This window comes from Tauraco erythrolophus, chromosome 9 (genome assembly GCF_009769465.1).
Source record: "Tauraco erythrolophus isolate bTauEry1 chromosome 9, bTauEry1.pri, whole genome shotgun sequence".
Taxonomy (NCBI): domain Eukaryota; kingdom Metazoa; phylum Chordata; class Aves; order Musophagiformes; family Musophagidae; genus Tauraco; species Tauraco erythrolophus.
In genome coordinates, this window is record NC_141473.1 from 33240377 (window position 1) to 33264461 (window position 24085).

At 35.3% G+C, this 24085-nt stretch overlaps 1 protein-coding gene across 1 annotated transcript in view; it reads left to right on the forward strand.

The window, feature by feature from the left end:
- Window positions 1-24085, forward strand: part of BICC1 (BicC family RNA binding protein 1) — a 108416-nt gene that overhangs the window by 77522 nt on the left and 6809 nt on the right. Inside the window, exons 4-17 of the mRNA XM_086616751.1 lie at window positions 4744-4823; window positions 5999-6157; window positions 7116-7169; window positions 8112-8306; window positions 9286-9537; window positions 12485-12616; window positions 13756-13942; window positions 15406-15564; window positions 15957-16153; window positions 16456-16597; window positions 17730-17886; window positions 19393-19558; window positions 20920-20959; window positions 21642-21796. Coding sequence (XP_086472877.1) covers window positions 4744-4823; window positions 5999-6157; window positions 7116-7169; window positions 8112-8306; window positions 9286-9537; window positions 12485-12616; window positions 13756-13942; window positions 15406-15564; window positions 15957-16153; window positions 16456-16597; window positions 17730-17886; window positions 19393-19558; window positions 20920-20959; window positions 21642-21796 — 2075 coding nt within the window. The remainder of the gene's footprint in view (window positions 1-4743; window positions 4824-5998; window positions 6158-7115; window positions 7170-8111; window positions 8307-9285; window positions 9538-12484; window positions 12617-13755; window positions 13943-15405; window positions 15565-15956; window positions 16154-16455; window positions 16598-17729; window positions 17887-19392; window positions 19559-20919; window positions 20960-21641; window positions 21797-24085) is intronic.

The window sequence follows — 24085 nt, forward strand, 5'->3', positions numbered from 1 at the left end:
GGAGGAATTTTTTTTGTTTACTGAAATGTTGCACACAATAGTAGCAAAAAAGCTGGAGGCTTATTGGTATAGCTGTGGACAAAGGCTGGGGAGGTGGAAACTCTGCCAAAGTATCGAGTGAGGAATTTGAGGATAGGAGCAATAAAAGGCCACTTCAAGGCAGGAGTCTGGCAAAATGAAGACTGAGGAAAATTTCCAGTGTTTTCTGTTGCGTAACTTTAGCTTTCTATTTTATGTAAATATTCTCTCATTCTTGAGAAGCGGGGGGGAAATCTGTTAAAATAAATCTTATCTTTTCCGTTCTTAGGGAAAAAGATACTGCCCATCAAAATCTATTGAAAGATAGATTACTATACAAGGAATTTTTTTTTGTATTTTGTAAGACACTAGTCATGTTGTTTCTTATGAGTCAAGCTCTTTTCCAGTTTCTGATACTACACTTATATTTAGAGCATTAGAGCCTTATATGCTTTTAGCATGCAGACTTCTTCTGGAGCTGTTACTCTGTGTTTGCAAATAGTTTGTAAAGCTTTCATGTCGCACTTCTTCATTCATGGTAAGCACCTCTTCTTTGCCGTACCTCTGGTTTTATTTAAAGTATACTTCCTCTTGTGTTCTAAAGCTTAAAAAAAAAAAAAAAAAAAAAAAGCAAGAGAATGGGATTTTTTACCAGTAAAAATAGGTCCCCGAAACTAGTGTTCCTCAGGGATAAAGAATGGCATAACATCTTAGTGATCTGATCCAGTTGTCATCTGGACAAAAATGGTATTGCTATGGTCCCAGTCTCACCAAGAGCCGTTTCTGTGGGAATCAGTTGGTCTTTTTCAATGAGTGGTCTCATTCTGGTTAAGACTGTGCAGATGCTGTGGGCAGTCGAGTCAGTCTTGGTACTGACTGGAGGGTGGTTTTAGGCGTATCTGTACTGAGAGGTACTATACATATATTACACCTGCTATGCCTTTATGCCTGACATCCTCTTCAGAGGATGCTAATTATCTAAGAGTGCTAATTATCTTGCTTTGGATTTCATTGAGAATGCATTGCTACAGTTACACTCTGTAGGTATTTCAAATATTAAATGTAGAGCTTTATCCAACAATTATTTTTGCCTTAGTACTAAGGCAAGGTAGTTGTTTTTTTTCTAAATTAAAAAATGCAACTGTAAATCCGTGGAATAAATAATTGCACCTGGAAAATAGATGGGAGAGAAGTTTTGTGTTAGGCCTAATCTGATGTAAACACAATATCAAACAGACATCACTTGTCATAAACAAGTACTGAACACCCTAAATTTGTGATGCCAAGAAGTAACAATTTGTCTGGGACCATTTTTAATGTATTTAGCTCCTTATTTGTGGCAACAGCTTCAGAAAACATGTAGAAAGCGTAAGTGAACTGTTTACTTACTCCCTTGTATTGATGCGCAAAGACCTTACGTAGTTGTTTCATTCCTACTTAGATAGAAATCCTGAAAACAATTTTCAGATACTATCCAGTTTCAGTCTTTTCCACGAAATAGTTCAGATAAACCAGAAAGCTGAAACTGAAAGCAAAGGGTGATGCCATTACTGACAGGTTTTCTCTATTTAGCAGACAGTTGTTTGAGGTCAAATGCAGCCCAGTCTGCACCGGGCTTCTGAGAAGCTTGGGAGAAGCTTGCCTTTTGATTATCTCCTGGTAAATCCGCCTGTGGTGTAGTGTTTAAAAACAGAAACAGGACGTTCTTTACTTTGAAAGTAAATAATTTAGCAGGGGGGAAAAAAGCCAGGCAACTTCTCTAGTCCATTTTTCTTAATGATTGCTCAAATGAGAGTATTTAGGGTTCACTCAGAAGAAGAGTTGGTATAATGATAGGTCATCTAATTAGCATATGTGGACTTTGACTGGAAGACATTATTGAATGCTAAGCGTTCTTTAATCTCAGGGTAAAAAAAGGTAGAATAAGAACAGTGAGCCTAAATGCAAACCATGTCTCAAATCAGGCACAAATCTGAGAAGCTGAAACTGATGAAGCATTAGAGCGGACAATTTTCCACTTTTCCACGTTTTCCAGAGGAACTGCAATGCAAGCAAGCTAATTGATTCCATAGAGAGGTATATTTAAGAAATTTAAGGGTCTGTAATAGACAGAAAATCAGATTATATGATATAATTGCACCTCTGAATTTTTAAGTAATTCCTGAAGTGATCTGTTTGTTTGTTTGATGCTGTATTCTTTGGGTACCTGTTGGTTTTCCTGCAGATCATGCATAATTTAAATGTACTTTCAACTCCTGCAAGGCCAGTTCAAAGAATTCAAACTATATTAGTTGCAAATAACTCTTCTCATGCAAAATTTTGATGTGGATGTCATATCTAAATTGTGTTTCCTTGAGGGGAAGAGTGAGTGAGTCTCAGAGGAATAATTCTGTTAACTTAAAAACAAGTTGCTTCATATCCATTACCAACCACTGTGTCATTGAGAAAGAAGTCAAGTAAGGAGAGGGTACTTAAGACCCATTTTGAAAGATTTCATAGCATATTTTACAATTGTCACTGGCATCAGTAGATCCTTTTTTTTACTTTGTGGATTCTTCTTTGCTTTTGTTTTTGAAGTGAGTAATTGAGCTTTTTTTTTTTTTTCCCTCTAAAAAAAATAAAGGTAAAATGTGGTGGGGTTTTTTTTTCTGAAGCCATCAGTATCAACAAAAAAGAGGAGTCTAACTGAGGTGAGAATTAGAAAAAATGGGTGTTCTAAAATGTATTTCCACCTATGGCTAAACAAATAGTATTATGCAATGGTAGTAATCTTCTTTGGTACTGATAGGATGCCAGGCTTATTTCAGATATTTTTCATGCTTATGACCAAATGTGTGTTAAAATACAATGTTTACAAATACGTGAAAATCAGTCCCAAAGTGGTGGTGGTCTGACTTTGTGTTTTTCCTGCTTGACTCTAAAGAGCATTAGGAGCATCTATAGTGTGCTAGAATCTGCTTCTGGGAATTTCTGCCTGCAACATCCACTTCAAATATCATTCACAGCTTAAACATATTAGAACCACATGGCTTACTGTCAACTTGAAAAGAAAAAATGCCCTTAAGAATATTTTGTTTTTGTTTTTGTTTTTTTCCGCTTTGCTCCATTGTGAAAAGGCTGAAGCAGCAGATTTTTGGAGCTTTTGTAGATTCTGCGCACATACCATGTTTTTGCGACTACAGTTTTTTCCATTTTTAAAAAATGAAATATATCTGTTTCTCAGAACTCAGTGCTGCATTTTTCCTGACTTTCATGAAACTTGGCAGTGAATCTTGTGTTCCTTCAGCATTTCTGTATCCCCAGCTGAACGTGCTCAGAACTTCCCAGTGGTGAAGACAAGAGGTTTTTTATTGTTGGAACGAAAAGAGTATCCAGGCATGGCTTAAATGGTTTCAATTTTCAGTTGAATACAACAGGTTTACAACCTGAAGTTGTATTACTTGGCATTTCTTTAGTAGTGAAGTGATTTCAGTCATTGAGATGATGGGAAAAGCAGGTATGTTGTGTTACAGCTATGTTTTCTTCTACGTTGAGAATATATTTAATTTATATAGTCTGAGATGTATGTATCTGTCTAGCATAATGAATTAGATCAATTCATTAGCCAGAAGAGGATTTAGAATTTTTTTTTTTTGAGAACAGTTCATCCCATCATAGGAGAAAAAGCACCATTATACTGCAAAAGGGCAGAGGACGCAGGAACTGAGGAAAGAAAAATAGGCATCACCTGAAAAATCATAATCTTATTTCTAACACTTAAGAATTTGAATGATAATTGGGGATTTTTTCATTTGTTTTAATTGAACCTATTAAATATTTTGACAGTAATTTTGCATTGTGGCACTTTATGCTTCTGGACACCAGATGGTGCTGCTAAACTATCTAATGTGTAATTTCCACACTTTTTTGAATAATTGATACTTGTTTTAGTTGCAAAGTAATTTCTGTACTTTCTGACCAGATGTATGTTCCAGGATGCAGAACTGTACCTGATATCTCAGCACACCACCTTCTGCTGGTTAAGGACAGTGGTCTGAAAATTTTAATGTGGACAGAAGTGTGTTGTAGAATCAATATTTTAGATCTCACTGGGCAAAAACTGCTATCAGCTGATGTTCCTCCTGGTTATACAGCTTAATAGCAAATCTTAATTTATATACTTGACACATCAAAGATTTATTATTTGTATCATTTAAATTTTATTTGATAACTTCAAACAGAAAACATCTGGTGAAAGCACCTTTATTGCTTGGTTAAAACTGCAAAGGATTAAATATAAATATAATAATAAATACTATATTCATTAAGTGTAAAGAAGTGATGATGAGACTGAGTTTGAGTTTGGGGATTTTTTTAGACATTGACTCTTAAGCTTGAGTAAGGCTGTCAAAAAACTTTTAGTTGTCCTCTGTTAAAACTTGTTTGAGAAGACATGATGGCTTAGCTGCGTAATTGGATTGCAGACAGGTTTTTAATAGTGATGTACATTTGCCATTTGATTTCTATTTATTTTAAGTTATCATGTTTAATAAACTCATTTGGTAATCCAAACCATGGGGCTGATGGGGTGGAACAGTACGCTTGTTTTTTAGCTGAATCCTGAAGGTTGGTGGTACAATTTACTGCTGAACTACAATTAATAGATGAAAATTTATTTAAGCAGAGAGGAAATTTTTGATAGATATTTTACTATATTTTTCTTACAAGTCTTTATTTCTGTTATAGATCCCCATATTAAAGTCTCTGGAAAAAAGGAAAATGTTAAAGAAGCGAAAGAGAAAATCATGTCTGTCTTGGACACAAAAGTAAGAAAGAACTTATTTAGAGTGACCTCTTAACCTCTAATTTTGTGATGACATTGATCTCTAAATGGACTTATTTAAACAGAAGGTACTTATGGATGCTGCAAAGCAAAGCCTGCAGTATATTCCTTCTGGATGTTATTTGGTGTGTACACACATATTTAAACATGCAACAAGAAAATACTTGCTTAAAGTACTTTTTCCAGATCTTAACTATATAGAAATAGTATTTCCAGCCATATGGCTAAAAGCATACATAGTTATTCATTGATTTTTTTTTTTTGATTTTTTTTTTACGCTTTAAAACCTGAAATAGTTTCACTGCAAAAAGTAGTATACAACCACTTCAATGCACTTAAAATTTTGGTTTTGTTTGAAATTCAATTTTAGGAGCATTTATGCAGTTCTATTTTTAACTGTTACTGCATTCATAGACTCTGGAGCATTAGAACCAGAATTTCTAAAATGTCTAGATTTGGCCAGGGGTCTCATATGTTCATCAGATTATCTTTTCATCCTATAGCAAGTTTTCCGGGGCAGTGTATGTGGCTTCTGCGTAATTGTACACCAACATTTTCATTCTCTAAACAGATTGCAAAAAGGAACACTCCAGTGATAAGCACAATTTTTTGAACAACTCTTAATGACGTTACTATGGACTGTTAATAATACAGCTTTTAAGAACAGCTGTAGACAGTGTTTATATATTTTAAAAGCTGATATACCAGAAAAAATTGGTGTGTTTGTTAAAGGAGGAAGAAATCCTGTTATTTTAGATCCTTTGACTTTGTGGTTTGCGAAGTCATCATTGTATGATCCTTTCAGATGACAGGGATGTTTGACTGCAATTGAAAGAACACAGAATTAAAATAAATTAGAATGGTTTGCAAAAGGATGTTTAAGTCACAGTCGATAATAGCCTAGAGTATTTCTTAAAAGCCTTAGACATTTTTTGAATATGTACCTTTGAGATATTATTTCCATCTTGTTTCCTCATTGGAAAGAAAATGTGAGTGGTTTAGCATCTGACTATTAAAAGTATCTTACTTGAGTAGAAGTTAAGCCTCTGCAAAATACTTTGGAAATACAGTTTTGAATATTGTTCTTGAAGTTATATTACTCTAAAATAATCAGGTTCTGCTGTGAACAAATCTAATCATGGGTGTTTGTATTTCCAGAGCAATCGGGTAACCTTGAAGATGGATGTTTCACATACAGAACATTCTCATGTGATAGGTAAAGGTGGCAATAATATTAAAAAGGTGATGGAGGAAACAGGATGCCATATCCATTTTCCAGACTCGAATAGGAATAATCAAGCAGAGAAAAGCAACCAAGTAAGTATTGTTTAATATTTTAAGTCACTTATACTGTAATTCCTGAGAGTATAAAACATCTCTAAATTTCTTTTGTCAGTTGGGTTTTTTGGGGATGGGTGAGTTCATGTTCAGGGAAATAGATTTTTTTTGTGTGTGTGTTTACACTCTGTGGAAAGCATGGGACTTCCAAAGTTAGCAAATCTTTAAAAACAGATGGAAACAATTTGTGATGGCTCGTGAATCATTTCAGATTTTTTTAAACTAAAATTATTTTGAGCATATAGAAATCAACAACTTAGTGTGAATGGTAGAGAAGCAGTATGAAAAGCACTGCTTTTCTAAATTTTTTCCTCTTCAACACCTGACTTACTCAGCATATTGATTAATTTCCTGATGCTTTTGGCTTATGGTGTCACTTAGTTGAAACCTGAACTTGATGGATATCTAGCAAAAATGAATGTCCAATTGTAAGAGTTCAACTTTATTAGAATAAGTCATTGAACTTGAATTGTACATCTTTTGTAATGCTAATATTAGCGGAATGTTTCCTTTCAAGTCTTTCATCACTGTACTTAGAATTCTCTCTTGTGCATCTTAGTGGCTGCTGAACAAAATACAGTAATTTCAAAATGTTCCAGGAAAACCTACTGTTGTTGAATATTAGCATTGAGCACATGTACACAGTAGTAATTCCATTATTTGATCCAAAAAGCTGTATTGTTTGATGTATCATTGTTCTCTAGTTGCTTAAAAGCCTGAGTAGCCTAAGATGCTATAATATTCATAGGTTATTTTTTTTACACGTTTTAGTTTTCAGCTACTGTTTAGAGAACACTTAGGATGTCAACAGGTGTGAAATAAGTGTTGATTTTTTAAAAAATTCTTTTTCAAAAAGAGAACACAGGGATCCGAATAACTCTTCTAATGCCTCATTTCAAAATGTAATGCTATGTTTTCTATATTCTTGTTCTTCCAGGTGTCTATTGCAGGACAGCCAGCTGGAGTGGAGTCGGCGAGAGTTAGAATTCGGGTAACAGTCTGTTTCAGTATAATGTTCCCTTAAAAACACCTGAAAGGAAAAGAAATTATAGTTTTGAGAACTTTAGAGTTGTCTAGCTCTGTCTTACATCAGCAGAACTGTAGGAACGATATGAGTATCCATATGAGTAAAATGCAAAGGGTAGTATAAGAACAGTGATTCACATTCAGGCTAAACTTTTAACTAGCCTAAGGTGGATCTAAAATTGTGTAGTAACTTACCCTCCACAGATGGCCTGTAGAAGCTCAGGCATCCTGTGTGAATCTGACTTAAGGCAGTAATTACCTTTCCCAATTTTATCTGTTTTCATGTATAACTGTCTAAATAATTTGGTGGGATTCAGTTCCACTCTCCACTTGTAGTATTATTCTATCTTTACCTTTTAATTTTGTATGTGTATTTAGGCATGGATAATAATAAATCTAATAAATTATGAAGATTTTTTTGCATTTGTTGTAGTCAGGTATGTCACTTAAACAACCTTATTCTTGACAGTCATGAAAGAAGCTGATGTTTATATAGCTTTGTAGCTAACTTCAGAGGTCAAATTAACCCACAACAGAGAAGAGACTTCTCTAGGAAGTTTTACAGGTACTGACCTGTTTTTAGGTCTGCATGGATCAGTATGGGAAATCACCTGGCTTTATTGTTGCTGCATAGTTGCAAGAGATGCTGCTATTTTGAAGGGAAAAAAAAAACAAACAAAACAAACAGTAACAAAAAAAGACCATGCAAAACAAAAAACCTGGAAAAGTCAGTGCCTTTTTCCAATTCAAGATACGATACTATTTTTGTCACTGAACCCTGGGCAGAAAATGCATTCTGTCAGTTTAATCATCTCTGACCAATACATTATGTTCCAGTAGTAAAATTGTTGTAGTTTTAGTGAGTATGATTTTGATTTTCATTGTTTGCTCTTCAATGTTGTTGTAGGAGCTGCTTCCATTGGTACTCATGTTTGAACTGCCTATTGCTGGAATTCTCCAACCAATCCCAGATCCTAATTCTCCCACAATTCAGCATATATCTCAAACATATAATATTTCCGTTTCCTTTAAACAACGCTCTCGAATGTATGGTGCTACAGTCATTGTCAGAGGGTCACAAAATAACACTAGTGCTGTGAAGGTAATGTGTCTTCTTAAGTAGGTTTCTGCATGTCATAAATATAATCGTAATTTAGATAGTTAAGAACTGTATTAACATTGTATCCTGCCTCAGCTATACATGTTATTATTGTATAATCACTTGAAGCCTAAGGGTTTGGGTTTTTTAAACTTAATTGGTATAAGTAAGGTGTAAAAATGCGTAGAAAATGGTTCGAAGATTAGGATTTAGCATTGTTTGTGCTAAGATTTTAATCTGTTTTTCATCTCTTGCACACCTGTTTGGGTTTCCAGCAGTTCTGGAATATGTGCTAATCTTACTTTGAATTTAAAAAACAACCAACCAAAAAAAAAAACACCCCAAAAAAACAAACCAGAAATATCCCCCCCCCCCAAAAAAAAAAACACAAACCAAAAATAACCCACAACCCTGAAATCTTCATGCTTTGATCCTTTCAACACTCAGATATATAACCTTGCCTTAAGTCAGTAAAACTGGCCTTGCAAAATCAGAACTGGGATATGAATTTGACAGTCAAGTAGAGGAACTGCCATGAGCCTATTTATCTTAATAAAATAAAAGAATTTCCTTGTTAATAACTGGCAGTGCAATATGGTCTTGGATGGGTGTATCTCAAGACAGTAAGGACATCTTAGGCCAAAATTGAAAGACAAATTTTGCAAGTATAACTACCCAAATAAATCTCTATTGACTTTCTTGTTGCTGTATGTGGGCACATAAGGTCTATCAGGACCAAACCATTCGACATGATCTTACTGCCTTTTACAATGGCAATTAAACGCTGCATTTGGTCATAAATGGGAAGAGTAGGTGGAGTTTAGTCCATCTGTTACCTTTAACAAATCAATCAGGTTTCTAAACAAAAAAGAATTTTCTTAATCTTGAACGTGAAATGCATGATAAGTAAGGAAACAGTCTCAAATATTGTTTTGTATGCCTGTGAGCTCTGTTTCACCGATTTCTTGCGTTTTCCCCACAGGAAGGAACAGCCATGCTTTTAGAACACCTAGCTGGGAGCCTGGCCTCTGCAATCCCTGTGAGCACACAACTAGACATCGCAGCGCAGCATCATCTCTTTATGATGGGCCGAAATGGCAGTAACATCAAACACATCATGCAGAGGACTGGTGCTCAGATACACTTCCCTGACCCTAGTAACCCACAGAAGAAATCCACTGTCTACCTCCAGGGCACAATTGAGTCTGTCTGTCTTGCCAGGCAATATCTCATGGTAAATATTTTCAGTGAAACTTGCTTGAAAAAAATGCTAGATTATAGAAAATACGCTCATTCATTTGTGTCAAATGTAAGCTAACCTTGGAGAGGAAGGATTACTACTCACATTGCAGAAAGCTGATTCGGTTGATTGCTCTATTTTTGTCAGTGTTTTGTGGGTGTTTGTAGTTACCTAAAATATTTGTAATCGCTGGTATCATGATTTGAAAAATGACCTTCATAATAAAACTGCAACATAAGCAATTAAATTTACTGTAACAATATGCTTCTGAGTAGAAGGCAAATTTTTGGAGGGTTTTGTTGTTGGGTGGTGGGTGGGTTGTTTATTTTTGCCAGCCTGCCTCTTCCATGTTTGTCAAGTAAGTAGGTTTCTTTTCGGAGGAAGTGGCAGGAATTTCTTAGTTCTTATGTAGATGAGTTTTCAAGGAAACTGGAGAAACAGAGGAAATAATTACTCATTCTACGTTCTTATGTTCTTTCTAGTACTGTAGCCTCAGAATTGTAAGGCCTTTTAGCAAAATAGCTCTGGTGATGAATATTGCTGCTATTTGTACAGAGTTTTGTTATATTTGTCTTCAAGCTTCACAGGAGCCTTTAGGCATTGTCATAGTACTAATATTTGTACATATATGGATTTTTATGAACAACAGATGCGAAGATTGTACTTAAATCCAATTCAAAGCTGATATTAGGATAAGCAATGATACCATTAAATTCCACAAGTTCACATCTCTCTTACATTGCAGTGTCTTGCTGTATAGTGGAAAATGAAAAGATGCCTTTCTGTTCATACGGTTAAATTCATGATTATTATATTCTTGGATATTATTGTCTGTAAATACTGAGAGAGAGCTTTATTCTATGTATTTCCTTGGTGAGGTTTAAGTGGTACTTTTCTGGAAGATCATGAAGTAGAAGGAAATGTGAACAAGCTATCATATGAACATCAAAGTGCACCTTTACTGTAGAAACTTAGAATTATGCAAGGACTGTTTTTTGAAATACTGAAGTTTGATTTAATTCCAAACACATCAGTACAACTTAGTATCCCAAATGACATCCGCCATGTCACCCTTGAAGGACTGTACTGACCAGGAGACTTGTGCTGTTTCAACTCACAGGTATTACGTGTCCTGAAACTTATTGTTTCCAGTTTTGTAGATAAAAGAAGTATTAAAAGCAAATTTTGCAAAGAAGGAATATGTGTTTTAAGAAACAAAAATTTGAAAAGCTGAGGGAAGAAGTAACTAACCAAATAAAATTTACCTCCGATTTCTAACTTAGTAAAACCACTATGTTTCAGCTTCAGATAAAAACATTTAAATATGCCAGCAATGCTGATACCTTCATACAGATAGACAGCTGCAGATAGGCATTCTCAGCTCCTTTTGAAGTAAACGTCACTCGATTTGTTTTCTTCTTGGGTGTTGTTCAGTGGGATAGATAATTTACAGTAGGACACATGTAATGTCTTGGTGCCATCTTTAAAAATTGCTTAGCAGTATGTCTAAATGGAGACTTTAATAGCAACTAGTAACGAATTTCTTTGAGAAGGCAATGAATTCTATGGTGTATAAACCGTGAATATCCCTTATCTCTAACAAGCATTGCACGTCTCGGCGTCTAATAACGAGCATATTGCTTGCAGGAAAATATTAAATGTGGTGGTTAAGACAATAGTCATAGTAGTGATTAGTGCAAATCATAAAAGGAAGAAAGAATATGTAATGATTTAAAATTAAGTACTTGTCTAAGCAAGAGGGATTTGGAGTCTTGTTTAAAAGGTTCTTATTCTATATCTTCCCCTTATCCCAAACCCTTTGATTTCATCTGTATTTTGATCATCACTAAAAAATAGAGAATTAACTTTGTGTGAGTTTTGCACATAATAACGACTGTACTATATTTAATTACAGAAGACATAGTGACAACTTAGTTGTGTTCACTCTTTTCCTGTCAAGAACATTATTTGTCCTGTTCCTCTTATCATGATCATGTAGGTGCTGTAAGCATAAAGTAACGAAACAGTAGTGCAAAAAAAGAGCCTTTTAATATGCTTATAAAACCTGTCATTTCAACTTCAAAATTTGTTTTTCCAGTTTTTCTTGTTAACCTTTAGCTGAATTTTCCTTCAGCAGGCTTTTGGTGAGACCTTCTGATATTGCTTTCTGTTGCTTTTTTACAAAAACATTTGGAAAATCCAAGTACAAAATACTCTCAGTAGTTTTGTTACTGTAAAATCCTTAATTATTGATTTCAGTGGTTTTAAGTAGATTTTATTTATAATTGTTCTTTTCAGGCAGGTTCGTTTAGGTTTTTGTTGGAGTTTTGGGTTTGGACTTTTTTTTTAGGGGCGCTTTTTTTACATAAAGTTTTAGTATTTCAAGTGTTTCAGAGATGTCATCCATATCACTGGAAAATTCTTACCTAGCTGACCTACTGATCTAAGAAAGGAGAAGAGAAAAGTAAAAGTTAAGACTTAGATAATGATGACTTAGAGAGAAATTTTTTCAGAAGTGTGTTTCCTTTGCTCAGACATGAGCCATTTGAGTATGTGAGAGTCCTGGTATCAGTTCCTGACAGTGTTTTGTTCTGATTTAATAGGTGACAGTGGTTTCTGAATTTGAATCCTCCAGACACCTCTAAGTCTGTATAAATATCTAATGTGGGGTGCATATGTGCTGATTGGAATGTCAAATATTCAGCAAATCGTTTCACCCTTATACCACCAAACTGTCCAGAATCTCAGGGTAGAAAGGTATATCTATGTTCTTGCGCGCCAGGAAATGGCTTTACTTAAAATTTCATCCTTGCTATTTTTTCTGAACTTCCTGTGTGATGATGTACATGTTACAATCTCTATATTTCAGTTTCTTGCTAACATTTTTGTGGGAATAGAGTAGGTTATAAGTTTTATGAGTTTTTGTATCTTGTCTTTTCAGGGTTGCCTTCCTCTTGTGCTCATGTTTGATATGAAGGAAGAAATTGATGTAGAACCACAGTTTATAACACAGCTAATGGAGCAGTTAGATGTCTTCATAAGCATTAAGCCAAAGCCAAAGCAACCAAGCAAGGTTTGTGAAAAGCTAATGCATTCTTTTTAGACTTTCATGACAACTTTACAAAGCTGATGAGTTGACTGCTCCTCCTCCCTAACCTAATGGATCATATGCTTATAAAAGGCATATATATTTTCTGCTTGAAATACCAGTTTAAATGCTACAATAGCTCTCCTTTATGGTAATTTGACTTTCATTAAATATTTGACAATACAGAGATCAGCTTTTGCATGGAAGATAATGATAAAAGAAATAAATTATGAGGAGGCAAATTGTATCTGACGAAAACTTTTCTTGATTTGTTTTTAAAGAAATTTGACTTAAATTGCAGCTCCCCCATGTAACTGCAGTGCTCTTTAGCAATCAGAATTAAACAAACAAACAAAAAAACCCAGCAGAAAATCAAACAGTATGACTATGAAAGAAGTCTGACTGTTCTACATAAGATGTTGAAAACAACCACAAGAAACAGAATGACAAAGTAATTCTAATGGTAGATGTTTATTGTAAAATATAGAGGCAAGTATGAGTAGGAGACTCTCACAGTTACCTGTATTGTTGTACAGAATGCAATAATAGACAAATATTTCAAAATATTAAATGAACCTTCTACTGTGTCAATAAGCTTCTCTGTATAGGGTTATATAAAGTCAAGACAAAGAAACATCCTGCAGAGAATGTACAAGAAACAAATAATGGTTTTCGTAATTTAATTTTCTAAGTATTTTTTACTTTCTTCTCACAGCTACGAATTTAATAGCTGAATTTAATATGAACAACTTCTTTGTCCACTTGGAGGTATAGTCCACTGATAAAAGAGAAAATTTTATTAATTGATTTACTTCTCTAGATCTTGGGGCATGTAAGATTTAGTATACCAAATAGCACCAAGGTACAATAATAATTATTTTTCTTAGAAAGAAAGGTCTTTCATCATTCTCATCAAGTGCATACAAAATCTCTAAACTTAACATCGAGGCCACTGAATATGGCTAGTTGCAAATGGACATTATCTCATGCTGTCTCACACTGCTGTGTCACTGATAGCCATTAAGGAGTATTAAGAAGAGTTGTGTGTGGGGGGATCCGTGTTATATAGTTGTGTTATTCATTGGGTTTCCTTTTTTGTTTTTTTTTGTTTTCTTTCCCTACAGTCTGTGATTGTAAAAAGTGTTGAACGAAATGCCTTAAACATGTATGAGGCACGGAAATGTCTCTTGGGACTTGAAAGTAGTGGAGTCACCATAGCATCAAATCCCTCTACTGTCTCGTGCCCTGTTGGTTTGTCTTGTCCTGGTTTGGATATCTTGTCCTCAGCAGGGCTAGGACTCACTGGGCTTGGTATGTGTTATATTTTATATGTTACAGGGGTTTTTTATAGATATATATTTGTTTGAAACTTAATTCACTTGTACTAGAAAAAGGGATCAGATTGTTTTGCACAAGGAAATGTGTTCAAGCATTGGAGGATTCCAAAAGTGTCTGGCCTTTCAGGGATTTGTTGTAAAACTTCCTCCAAGGCTTTCATAATCAGCTGTGTGACTCATCTCTGTAGAAAATCCTCTCAGCTGAAAGTGAAGCTCAAAAACCACTCAGCTGAAAGTGAAAGGGAGGGAAACACAGGTGAAGTAGGATGTTGCTTTTACAACTTTCAGAAGAATCTTTTTCAAATGGAATTTCTTTCTTTGGCAATATTGTGATGTCTTAGGCTGTCTTGAATTTGGGTAGGTACTTAACATTCATGGTACTGTTGACAGGCTTAACCTAGCAAACACCTCCCTTTCTGTTCTGACTGTGTCTCACCGTAATGGAGGGATACACATGCTACTAGTTTAGACCTTACTTATCAGTATGAAATTTAGGACAGAAATGTGTAAGCTTTCTATCTTAATGTAATTTTATAGCAGAAGCACGTAGTCCAGACTGGAATTACCATTTTATTTTCAAGCTCTGCAAATACCCTATTATCAGAAATCTATAGAAAACTAAACAGTTTCAGAAAAATCCAGTGACAAATCTTGACACTGGTTCTTGAAACTGAGTCTCACGTAACCACAATGCTCCCTTGTGACCTGCTGTCCAGGACCACTGCGTAGTTCCATGTCACATGTATTCTTGGGGGCCACACAGGGGCAAGTGCTCGTGCCATTTGACTATGGTTTTTAATGCTGGTTTTGTTATCATTCTTGTCATGCCTGCACTTTGGGGTTGGTTTTTTTTACCTCTTTAGAGTATAGTACTGAACTGCCTTGTGAATCCTCTTACATGAAGACCTGGTTTGAGGGAATGTTTTGGGAATAAGCAATGCGTTTGGGGGATGATTTGCAGTCAGTATTGAAGATGCAAAAAAGGAATCGAATAGTTCTTAGCGTGGAAGTAGCAGTTCATTCATTTGAACTTCTGAGAAAAATGTTACTGTCTGAAATGAAAGTAAGGTGTAGTGCAGTTGCTTTCTTGTCTCCTGTGATGCTGCTTTGAAAGCAACTGACAAGCAACTGAGGAGATAAAGGGATGGTGGGGCTGAGAAGCAGCCAGTGCAGGCTCTTTGTTATGACAATAGTTAGTGTCCAGTAGAAGGACATAAAAATGCTCCAATTTTTCTTGGATGTAAGATTCTCAGTTTAAGAACAAGCATTCTTAATGTGCTCCGTGCACCAAATTAACAGCAGGTTTAATATTAAAATTTGTTTATAGAATACATGCTAGTTCAATTTAGTGGGGTTTTGTTTGTTTAATTGGTACTTATTTGAAAAATGTTTTTCTGTAAGTCTTAGCTAAATATTCACTTGAATTATTTTTTGCAGGCCTTTTAGGTCCAACAGCCCTGTCAGTAAACACTTCAACTGCTCCAAACTCTCTGTTGAATGCCCTTAATAGCTCTGTGAGTCCCTTGCAGAGTCCAAGTTCAGGCACACCTAGTCCCACATTGTGGGCAACATCTCTTGCGAACACAAATGCTTCAGGTTGGTAGAAGTTAAACATGAATCAAATGAACTATGCGACACTAAGTCATTCAAATGAAAAGTCCAGAATCATTCATTCTTTAGAACCTTAATAATTCTTAAATTTATCTTAACACAGGTGAATACATATCCGAATTTAAAGTTATAACTTAATATAAACTTATGACGTGCTACCACATGCAATGTTTTCATCTGTTTTACTGTGTTAGACTGTGTTAGCCTACAGACTAATGGTTAGATAAAGCATTATGGTTTTGGCCTGCAGTTCTAATGGAAATTTGTTTAGTGATGTATCAAAGCTACAAAAAGATAGAGATTTATATGAAGTATTACAATGCCTGAGAAAGTTAAATGAGAAACTTTAATCAGAACATGACCATATTTTGTCACAGGTTTCTCTACTATTCCACACCTAATGATACCATCTACTGCCCAAGCAACCTTAACTAGCATTCTGTTGTCTGGAGTACCTAATTATAGTCAAAACACTCCGTCTCCACCACCAGGCTTGACTCCTGTTGAAGTCCATGTTAACGGCATGCAATCAGAGAGTAAAAAAGGCTCACCTTCTTTAAATGGTCATGTAAAGGTAAGTAGTATTATCTATCTCTGGAGAACAAGATCTGTTTGTAGTAGACCTCTACTAAGAACAGCTGAAAGCAAAAACTAGCTGTATTAGTAGATTCTGAAAGCTGCTAAGTTTAGAAATAGAACAGTGATGTTTTCAAAATATGAATTAAAGTTTGAAAAATGGATCATTCAGATACATTGTTCTCCTGTATCAGGGATGAATTTCTTGTTCTCCTGCACAGATAGGAAAGGGAAATTCTTTCAATTTTTCCTTAAGCAGAATAATCACGTTAGTGATTTTTTTTTTAACAATCATTTCAGACCTCAAACATCAAATATGCTGCACTGTCTGCCACATCACTAGGAGAAAATGTGTTGAGCACAAACCACAGTGATTCGGTGAGACAAACAAGTACTCATGGTGCCTCAGAACAAGTAGCTGCCAAGTCAAATAGTGGAGAAGGTAAGATTCTGACGTTTTATTCTTTTGTCTGGTAATGTTTGTGCAATCTATGTACGGTCCATGAAACAAAAATGTAAATGTATTGCCTGTGTATTGGTTTTGCAACTATGTTGAATGAAAGTGTCACTGGATCTCCCAGATTTATTGTCAAAGGAAGTAAATACAAGTTGTGTATCCGAGCTGTACTGTTGATAGAAACACCTTAAGTCAACATAACGCACTTTTAAGGTTTCATTTATTCCCTAAGAGCAGAGGGAAATAACCTATGAAAATCTCAGTATGTTTTACAGCAGCTTAACTTCATTGCTTAAAACAATTTCTGCTGATTTAAGCGATGTTGTATTTTTGCTTTTTAATGAAAGGAAAAAAATTAATGCCTTTGAGAAGGCTTTTGCAGAAAATTATGCTTAGATCAAACCTAGATGACACTGGCAAACAGAATTTATTTGCATGTTTTCTAACAGCATTTTATAGTTATGCTGCCTTTTAGAAGCTAAAGGAACTAATGAACTGTTCCCGTCATTCTTGAAGGGAGGGAAAGTCAGTTCCACTTCAGACTTGAGCAAACATTTGTAAAGGCCTTGTTTCCCTTGCAAATACTGATCAACAAGGAGATGCTGTTTTATTAAGGGTTGTGGTTGTTTGAAATGCTGATTTTAATAAAACCTACATTACCCAATTAAGGTGATAAATATTTGTAAAACCGTATTCTGAAGATATTCGAATGTTAAGTGAGGAGCTTTTATTCCAGCAAGTTATCTGGGTATCTGGCAAAGTTTATTAAAATTGGATATAAAATCAAATTTGTTCAAAGTACTTAGTCACTTTTGACATTTCAATCCAGATTTAATATTAAAATTTCTTTTAAATTTCTTCTCTGTAAATAAAACAATTATTTTAAAAAAGAAAATACTTAGTGTCTACTGTATATGTTAATACCAACACCTTTTTTGTGCATTTGAACTTACATTTCTGACTTCTTAACCTTGAGCAAGTTGTTATCCATGAAGTGTACAACAATTCTGTAAGGAGGAAGAACAGGGTTTGTTCTACACTTGTCATTCCTTCACTACTAAGTTCACTAGAACATAAGAGGGTTTTTGTTTAACTATTCTCTTTATTGGTCTTTTAGGTTGTAATGATGCTTTTGTAGAAGTGGGCATGCCGAGAAGTCCATCCCATTCAGCAAATACCAGTGATCTGAAGCAGATGATGAGCTCTTCCAAACAGGCCTGTGCTAAGAGACAAACAGTTGAATTACTGCAAGGCACCAAAAACTCTCACTTACAGTAAGTGAGAGTTCTATATAGATACAGATTAGGTACAGGTAGTTCTATATAGATACAGATTAGATACAGGTAGTTCTATATAGATACAGATAGTTCTGTATAGATACAGATTCACAGAACTTTTGCCATGCAGAAATACTTCACGTATTTTTGTAGATAGAAGGGGGGTGGTTAAGTCATAAGATACACAAAGAACTGGTTTAAATTGAGCTTGTTTTTTTTAATCACATTGGGCATTCATATACCTCTCAGTTTGTCTGATAATTTTAAACTTTGCATGCCTTTTGTACATCCTAAGTATTTTCTTGGGTTTCAAAAAAAAAAATCAAAAACCAAACACCTTTCTTTCCCACGAAAGAGTGGGGATTTTTTTCCAGAGGAACTTTCATTACCTGTTTCTGAAGGATAGGTTTTTGCATTTCCTTTTTTTATTGATTGCTTTGAGAACAATTCCTAACTGATAGCCTTTTTCCTTTTGTGTGTACCTGAAGCTGTTTTCTTCCTAGAAAAACAATATTCAGGGCATAACAGCATGTTCTCAAACATTTGTCTGAATGACTTTTTTTGTTGTTTTTGTTGTTTCGTTGGGGTTTTTTAACGAGCCAGCAGTGGGAAAGGCTCTTTTGAGTCATAATGCATCTTGGCAACACAGGTTTTGTGCTTAACGCAATGTTTTGTTCAATCCACTTTAAGTAGTGTTTTCACTATTCCTTTTGGGAACTGTTTATCATCACTCTTTTGAGATTCATATTTTCTCTTGCCTCATTTATTTACACTGTTAAAGCTATGATATGTATTTCATTAATTCTGCTCTCATAGTTTAGAAATCCAAGCATTCCTGCTAACCAGACTCAGTTTGTATGTCAGTCAGTTGTTTGTATGTTGTCTTATTTTCGTTGAGGATGTAGTGCTCACAGTTTCCTTAGGGCATTTTTCTGGGATAGTCTACAACATCTAAGAAATGATCACTTCGCTTTGAAGTAAGAGTTTACACTCTTCTAGAGTAGGCATAAAATATGACTGATATTTAGAAAGAAAAGATTACATTGAGATGCTTTGGCATGTAGGACTGAAATTATTGAAGTTTTAAAAGCAAGTAGGATCCATGATAAATTCTTAGTCCTCATTAGGCATCTCTCTTTATCCTGTTACTATCAGTTTTTTGGAACTGCTGAACAGCTGGCATGAGCAAGGCAAAACATATGAAGTCACACTGTATAGGGACTGCATGTGAATGGTATCAGACAGCTCAAATATGAATCTATAAACTATGCCTCATACTTGGTAATGTAGGAAGCAGCAATACATGCTTTGTTTCACTGACAGAGGAACAGGTAAAGGAAAGCTGAGACTTTGGGTATATTACTGAAAACACTGAGATGTTTGGGTACCGGCATTTCTTAAATTTTGCCAAACTTCTCAGGGTAAAGCTCAATTATCAAAATTGCGTTAGATGTTCACTTGTGAAGAAGAATACTGGAGTTAATACTGACTTTGCTCCCGCAGTACCGCAGAGAGGCTGCTCTCAGATGCAGAGTTAAGTGCTTCTGAAAGTCCCATGGCTGATAAAAAGGCTCCTGGAAGTGAACGGGCAGCAGAGCGAGCAGCAGCTGCCCAGCAGAACTCTGAAAGAGCACGTCTAGCTCCGCAGCCCTCGTATGTAAATATGCAGGTACGTGTCTCTGAATAAACCCACATCTAGCACAAAACTCGATAATTGCAAAGTGAAATTACAATTTCAAATTGTAACGCGAAGGTTACTGTTGACTAGTAGACTGGCTTGCCACTACCATTTCGGTAAAAGCATTTTCCAGCAAAGTTGTTAACTCTTTCAGCTGAAGAGTGGATTGTCACCTGGAAGTCTTGAAGACAAAAAAGCCCTTATGTTTCTGTTGAATAAGAAAAATTTAGGTGCAGAGTAAGTTGGATGGCTATGTTAGTCTACACAAGCATCATTTGTTAAAAGAAAATTAAAATCTTATGTTGTTGCTTTGAGAGAATTGTATCTGCAAAAGACATGTTACAACTTTTCATGAGCAGGGTCAACAATTTTTTTTATAGTTTCAGGTTCATACAGAGGGAGATTTACTGGAGGCTATACCTATGCTGGTTTTACTTTACAAATATGAATCTATACATATACTGGGGGTTTTGTACCGTTCCTACTTGGTTAATTACAGCCTACTACTATACTATAAACTATTTCCATGTTATTGCAAATTCCCCAAAGAGAGACTGCTTTGATTGTTTATCAAGCAGTAGTAGCAGCATGGTTTTCAATATAGATCTATCAGGTGGACATAATTAGGATGCACGGAGTAGTTGAAGATTAAGGTTAGTGTTTTGCAGCCCTTTTCCTTATCAGAGCTCTAGTTATTTCAAGTAGTGAATTTAAATGCTTCAGGTTAAATACTACATTTTTGTAGTTTTATGTGTGTGTTTAGATTTGATAATCCATAATTCAAAGAAGTGAAACTTACTTAGCCAGGGGTATTTAAACTTCACATCTTCCATTGTCATAGGTAGTGCAAATAAAAAGCTTTTTTTTAATTCTCTCAAAACTTAGGTTCTTTTCCTTCAAAAGATGAGTGCATGAAGAACTAAACCTGAAAGATGATTATTGAAAATAACTGTGGTGCCCAGATTTGCTGTCTAAGATATATATTATCTTTTTTTACTGTTGGGGAATGTTGTAAATGCTAAGAACAGATGATTAAAGAAAGAAACTATGCTTGAAAAAAATGTCTTATTATAAAATAAAGAAAAATTCTGCCTAAACAGTTTGTAAATACTGCTGCAGCCTCACTCAAATGGATATCAGATAGTTATTTAAAATCGCTGTAATCTATGTTTGAGTGAATGCTTTAAGGCTCTGACTGGATTACTGTCAAATTACTGTGCACTACTTCAGGTTTCTCCTGCATGTATTCACTGGCCACTTTCAAAACTTTTGGTTTTTACAAAGAGCTGAGTAGTGGAATGACTTTTAGTTAGGATGGCAATTAAGCTATCTTCTGCATGTTTAATTTTTAGGCATTTGACTATGAACAGAAGAAGCTACTAGCAACCAAAGGTATGTGGATAAATGGTGACTCCTGAAAAGTTTGTTGGTACATGACTGAGAGAATTTTCTGAAGTTTCAGTTTTGTAATTTGATTTTTAATCAAATATAAAGCTGATAGTGAAACAGTTTTCTATTAGTTCTTATGTTCCATCCAAAAATTTCTCAGTACCAACGTAGTATAAAACACAGTATAAACAACTTGCAGATGGGATGATCTCTGTATGAATATATCCATATGCAAATAATCCATGTTGTTTTCACAGACCTCACAGCTGTAATACTTGATTTTATTTGGATGCAAATTAAACTTAAGATGTTTGTCATATTGGCCAAGTTGCTTTTTATTTCAGGGCTAAATTAAGTTAGAAAATTGATAAGGGACTTAACCATATCTTTGACCCTGTTAAAAACAAACCAAATACCCACATGCCAAAAGAAAACTGGAAACCCTTCTTTTTGAAACAGATATGATTCTTTTGGCTTCCTTGCAGCACTATGGGGTTTAACTATCTTCTGACAGAGTAAATTGCCTTAAGGAAAAGTAGGATTCGAGCTGTGTAGCAAGTGAAGGTGTTCAGAATTTACTATTTGCTGATTGAAGTCTATTGGCATACATGACTTCAGGGTTCTTGTCGTCTCAGTACCTTTACTAAGGTTAAGATTTACTTATTTATCTCTGTATTTTTTCCAGCTATGTTAAAGAAGCCAGTTGTGACAGAAGTGAGAACTCCAACAAATACATGGAGTGGTTTGGGGTTCTCTAAATCTATGCCTGCAGAAACTATCAAGGAACTAAGAAGAGCAAATCATGTATCGTACAAGCCATCTATGACAACTACGTACGAGGTATAAAAAAACTATAATGGAAATTTTTATTTCTAGTGAGTGATACAGTTGTTTCTCTTGAGAAATGTCTATAACTTTTTACAGAAGTCTTGCAGATAAGATTTTTAGCTTTCCTCTTGGAGTTCTTAGTATTATTTTTTTATTATGAAAAACATTTCTTACGTAAATATTAAGGCATATGGAATATGTTCAACCCAACACAAAATTGTATCTGCTTTGTAAGTATTACTCTAGCTTTATAGAAGTCTGCTCTTGGAAATATATTTGTTTAAAACAACTTACGGTACCACATGTCTCAATAGTTGTAGACAAGTGGTAGAAATTGTGTAACGTAATTAAAACAATGTGTTTATAACAGATAAACTATATAGCGCGAATCACTACACGATAGAGCAGAATACTAGGACAAGAAATGGTTGCAGCTCATCTTCTGTTGACAAAGCTGTGGAACTGGAAGAGCTTTCTCTGTTTGCATTATTCACTGGGCCTGGAAATTCCCAAGGGAGATGGCAGCTATAGGGTCCAGCAAGCTTCTTCAGAGTCCCACCGTGGGAATCTTTCACGGAATTTATGTTCCTTCCTTTTCAAAGGCATTCTGCAGTTCCTTTTTAGTTTGTTTCGTTGCTATAATCTTTCCCAGCTTCCAGAGAGAGACCTTTTTCTTTGTTTCTGTCCTGCTTACATAAAATGTAAATGGTATGTTTCTTCAAGACTGGGGCTTCATACAGCTTTTCTCTAGGATATACCTGTCTCTTAATGCAAAAGAAATATTCAACTGTGGTAAAAATGTGCCTTGACACATATGAGCTTTTTGTCGTTCAACTAATGTAATAGGTTTGGATAGATATAATGAGCTTGCAGTATTAACTAGGGGGAAAGAAAAAGCTGCAACTGAAGTCTGAATTTATTTTTTTTTACATACTTTTCTATACTGATTGAGCTGGGGTGGGGTTTTCCCCCCACACCATGATGCACTGCTAAAAGTCTCTAAGTAGGCATGTCATTCTAACCAAGAACACTGTGTCTTAGTCACTCAGGGTCTGCCCATGTGCAAACCATAGGCTTAGCTCTCTCCAGTGAAATGATAGCATGTTAGGACTCCTGTTTCCCTTGCTTGGTATGTGCTATTGTGGAAATGTCTAGGGGAGCTAAAAATCGTGGATTTCTTGTGTCCTTCATCTATTTAGCAGTCTTCAACATTATTTGTATTAGAGGCAGTACCGTCACCCTTCTTCCATACACATGCACGTTTGAGTCGTGTGCTGAAGTCTTTGAACAGACGTAGCATTGGTATTAGTCTAATGTCTGGGAAGTTAATTTGTAAAATAAGCTCACCAAACATATTTCATCTTCACTGTATTTTACTGTGCATTCAGTTTTCCGGAAACATTGGATGACATCATCTTTTTTTTACTTCACGACTGTCAGCCATCACTCTGATCTAACATAATGTAGAGGCCCTGTCTCTTCTTGCTCTTCTGTAAGACTTGAAGTGAATTCATAGAATGGTTTGGCTTGGAAGGGACCTTAAAGATCATCTAGTTCCAACCTCGCTGCCATGGGCAGGGACACCTTCCACTTGGTCAGGGTGCTCAAACCCCCGTTCTTGCCTTTCTTCATTTGTTGAGTCCTGCTACCCATAGCTCACACCTTCTTGATTTTGCCAATGACAAGGAGCTTTTGCCTTTTTTCTTCAGTGATGTCAATTTTCCAGAATAGTAGAAAAGATTGTTGCCTCCTATGTTATGCTTTTTAATTATAATTTGATGCATGTGTATAGAATTAAATTGTTTATTTGATTCCACAATTTTTAGTTCATGTAAGTGTGTGGTATCAATAATGTCTATCTTTTCTGGGTATATCCCCACCCAATTCCATAGTTAACTGCTGCTTTCAGGAAATACTTTTGCCTTATTTTGGAACACTCTGACCTGCAGTGATGAGAGTTGATAATTAGTACTTTACAGGAATATGAAAATCTATTTTTTTAAAAATAATCTGCAAATTCACAAACCATTGCAGAATCGGTGTATTGCATGCAATATTGTTGTCAGGTATTGTGTACTTGATCCACTTATCTTCAGACAGACGTTCTGTTATGTTCTATTCCTCATGAAGGGATGTAGTCGGTAGACTGCTTTGTCTAGAATTTGTGTGGCAATTTGATACCGTGGAACATTTCAGAAACAAACTTGGATATACTGAGCCATTTATTTCAAAGCATGGTCTTTAAATAACTGTTGCTTAAAATCTGTAAACTGCATATATTTTAAGCATGCCTGCTGTTTT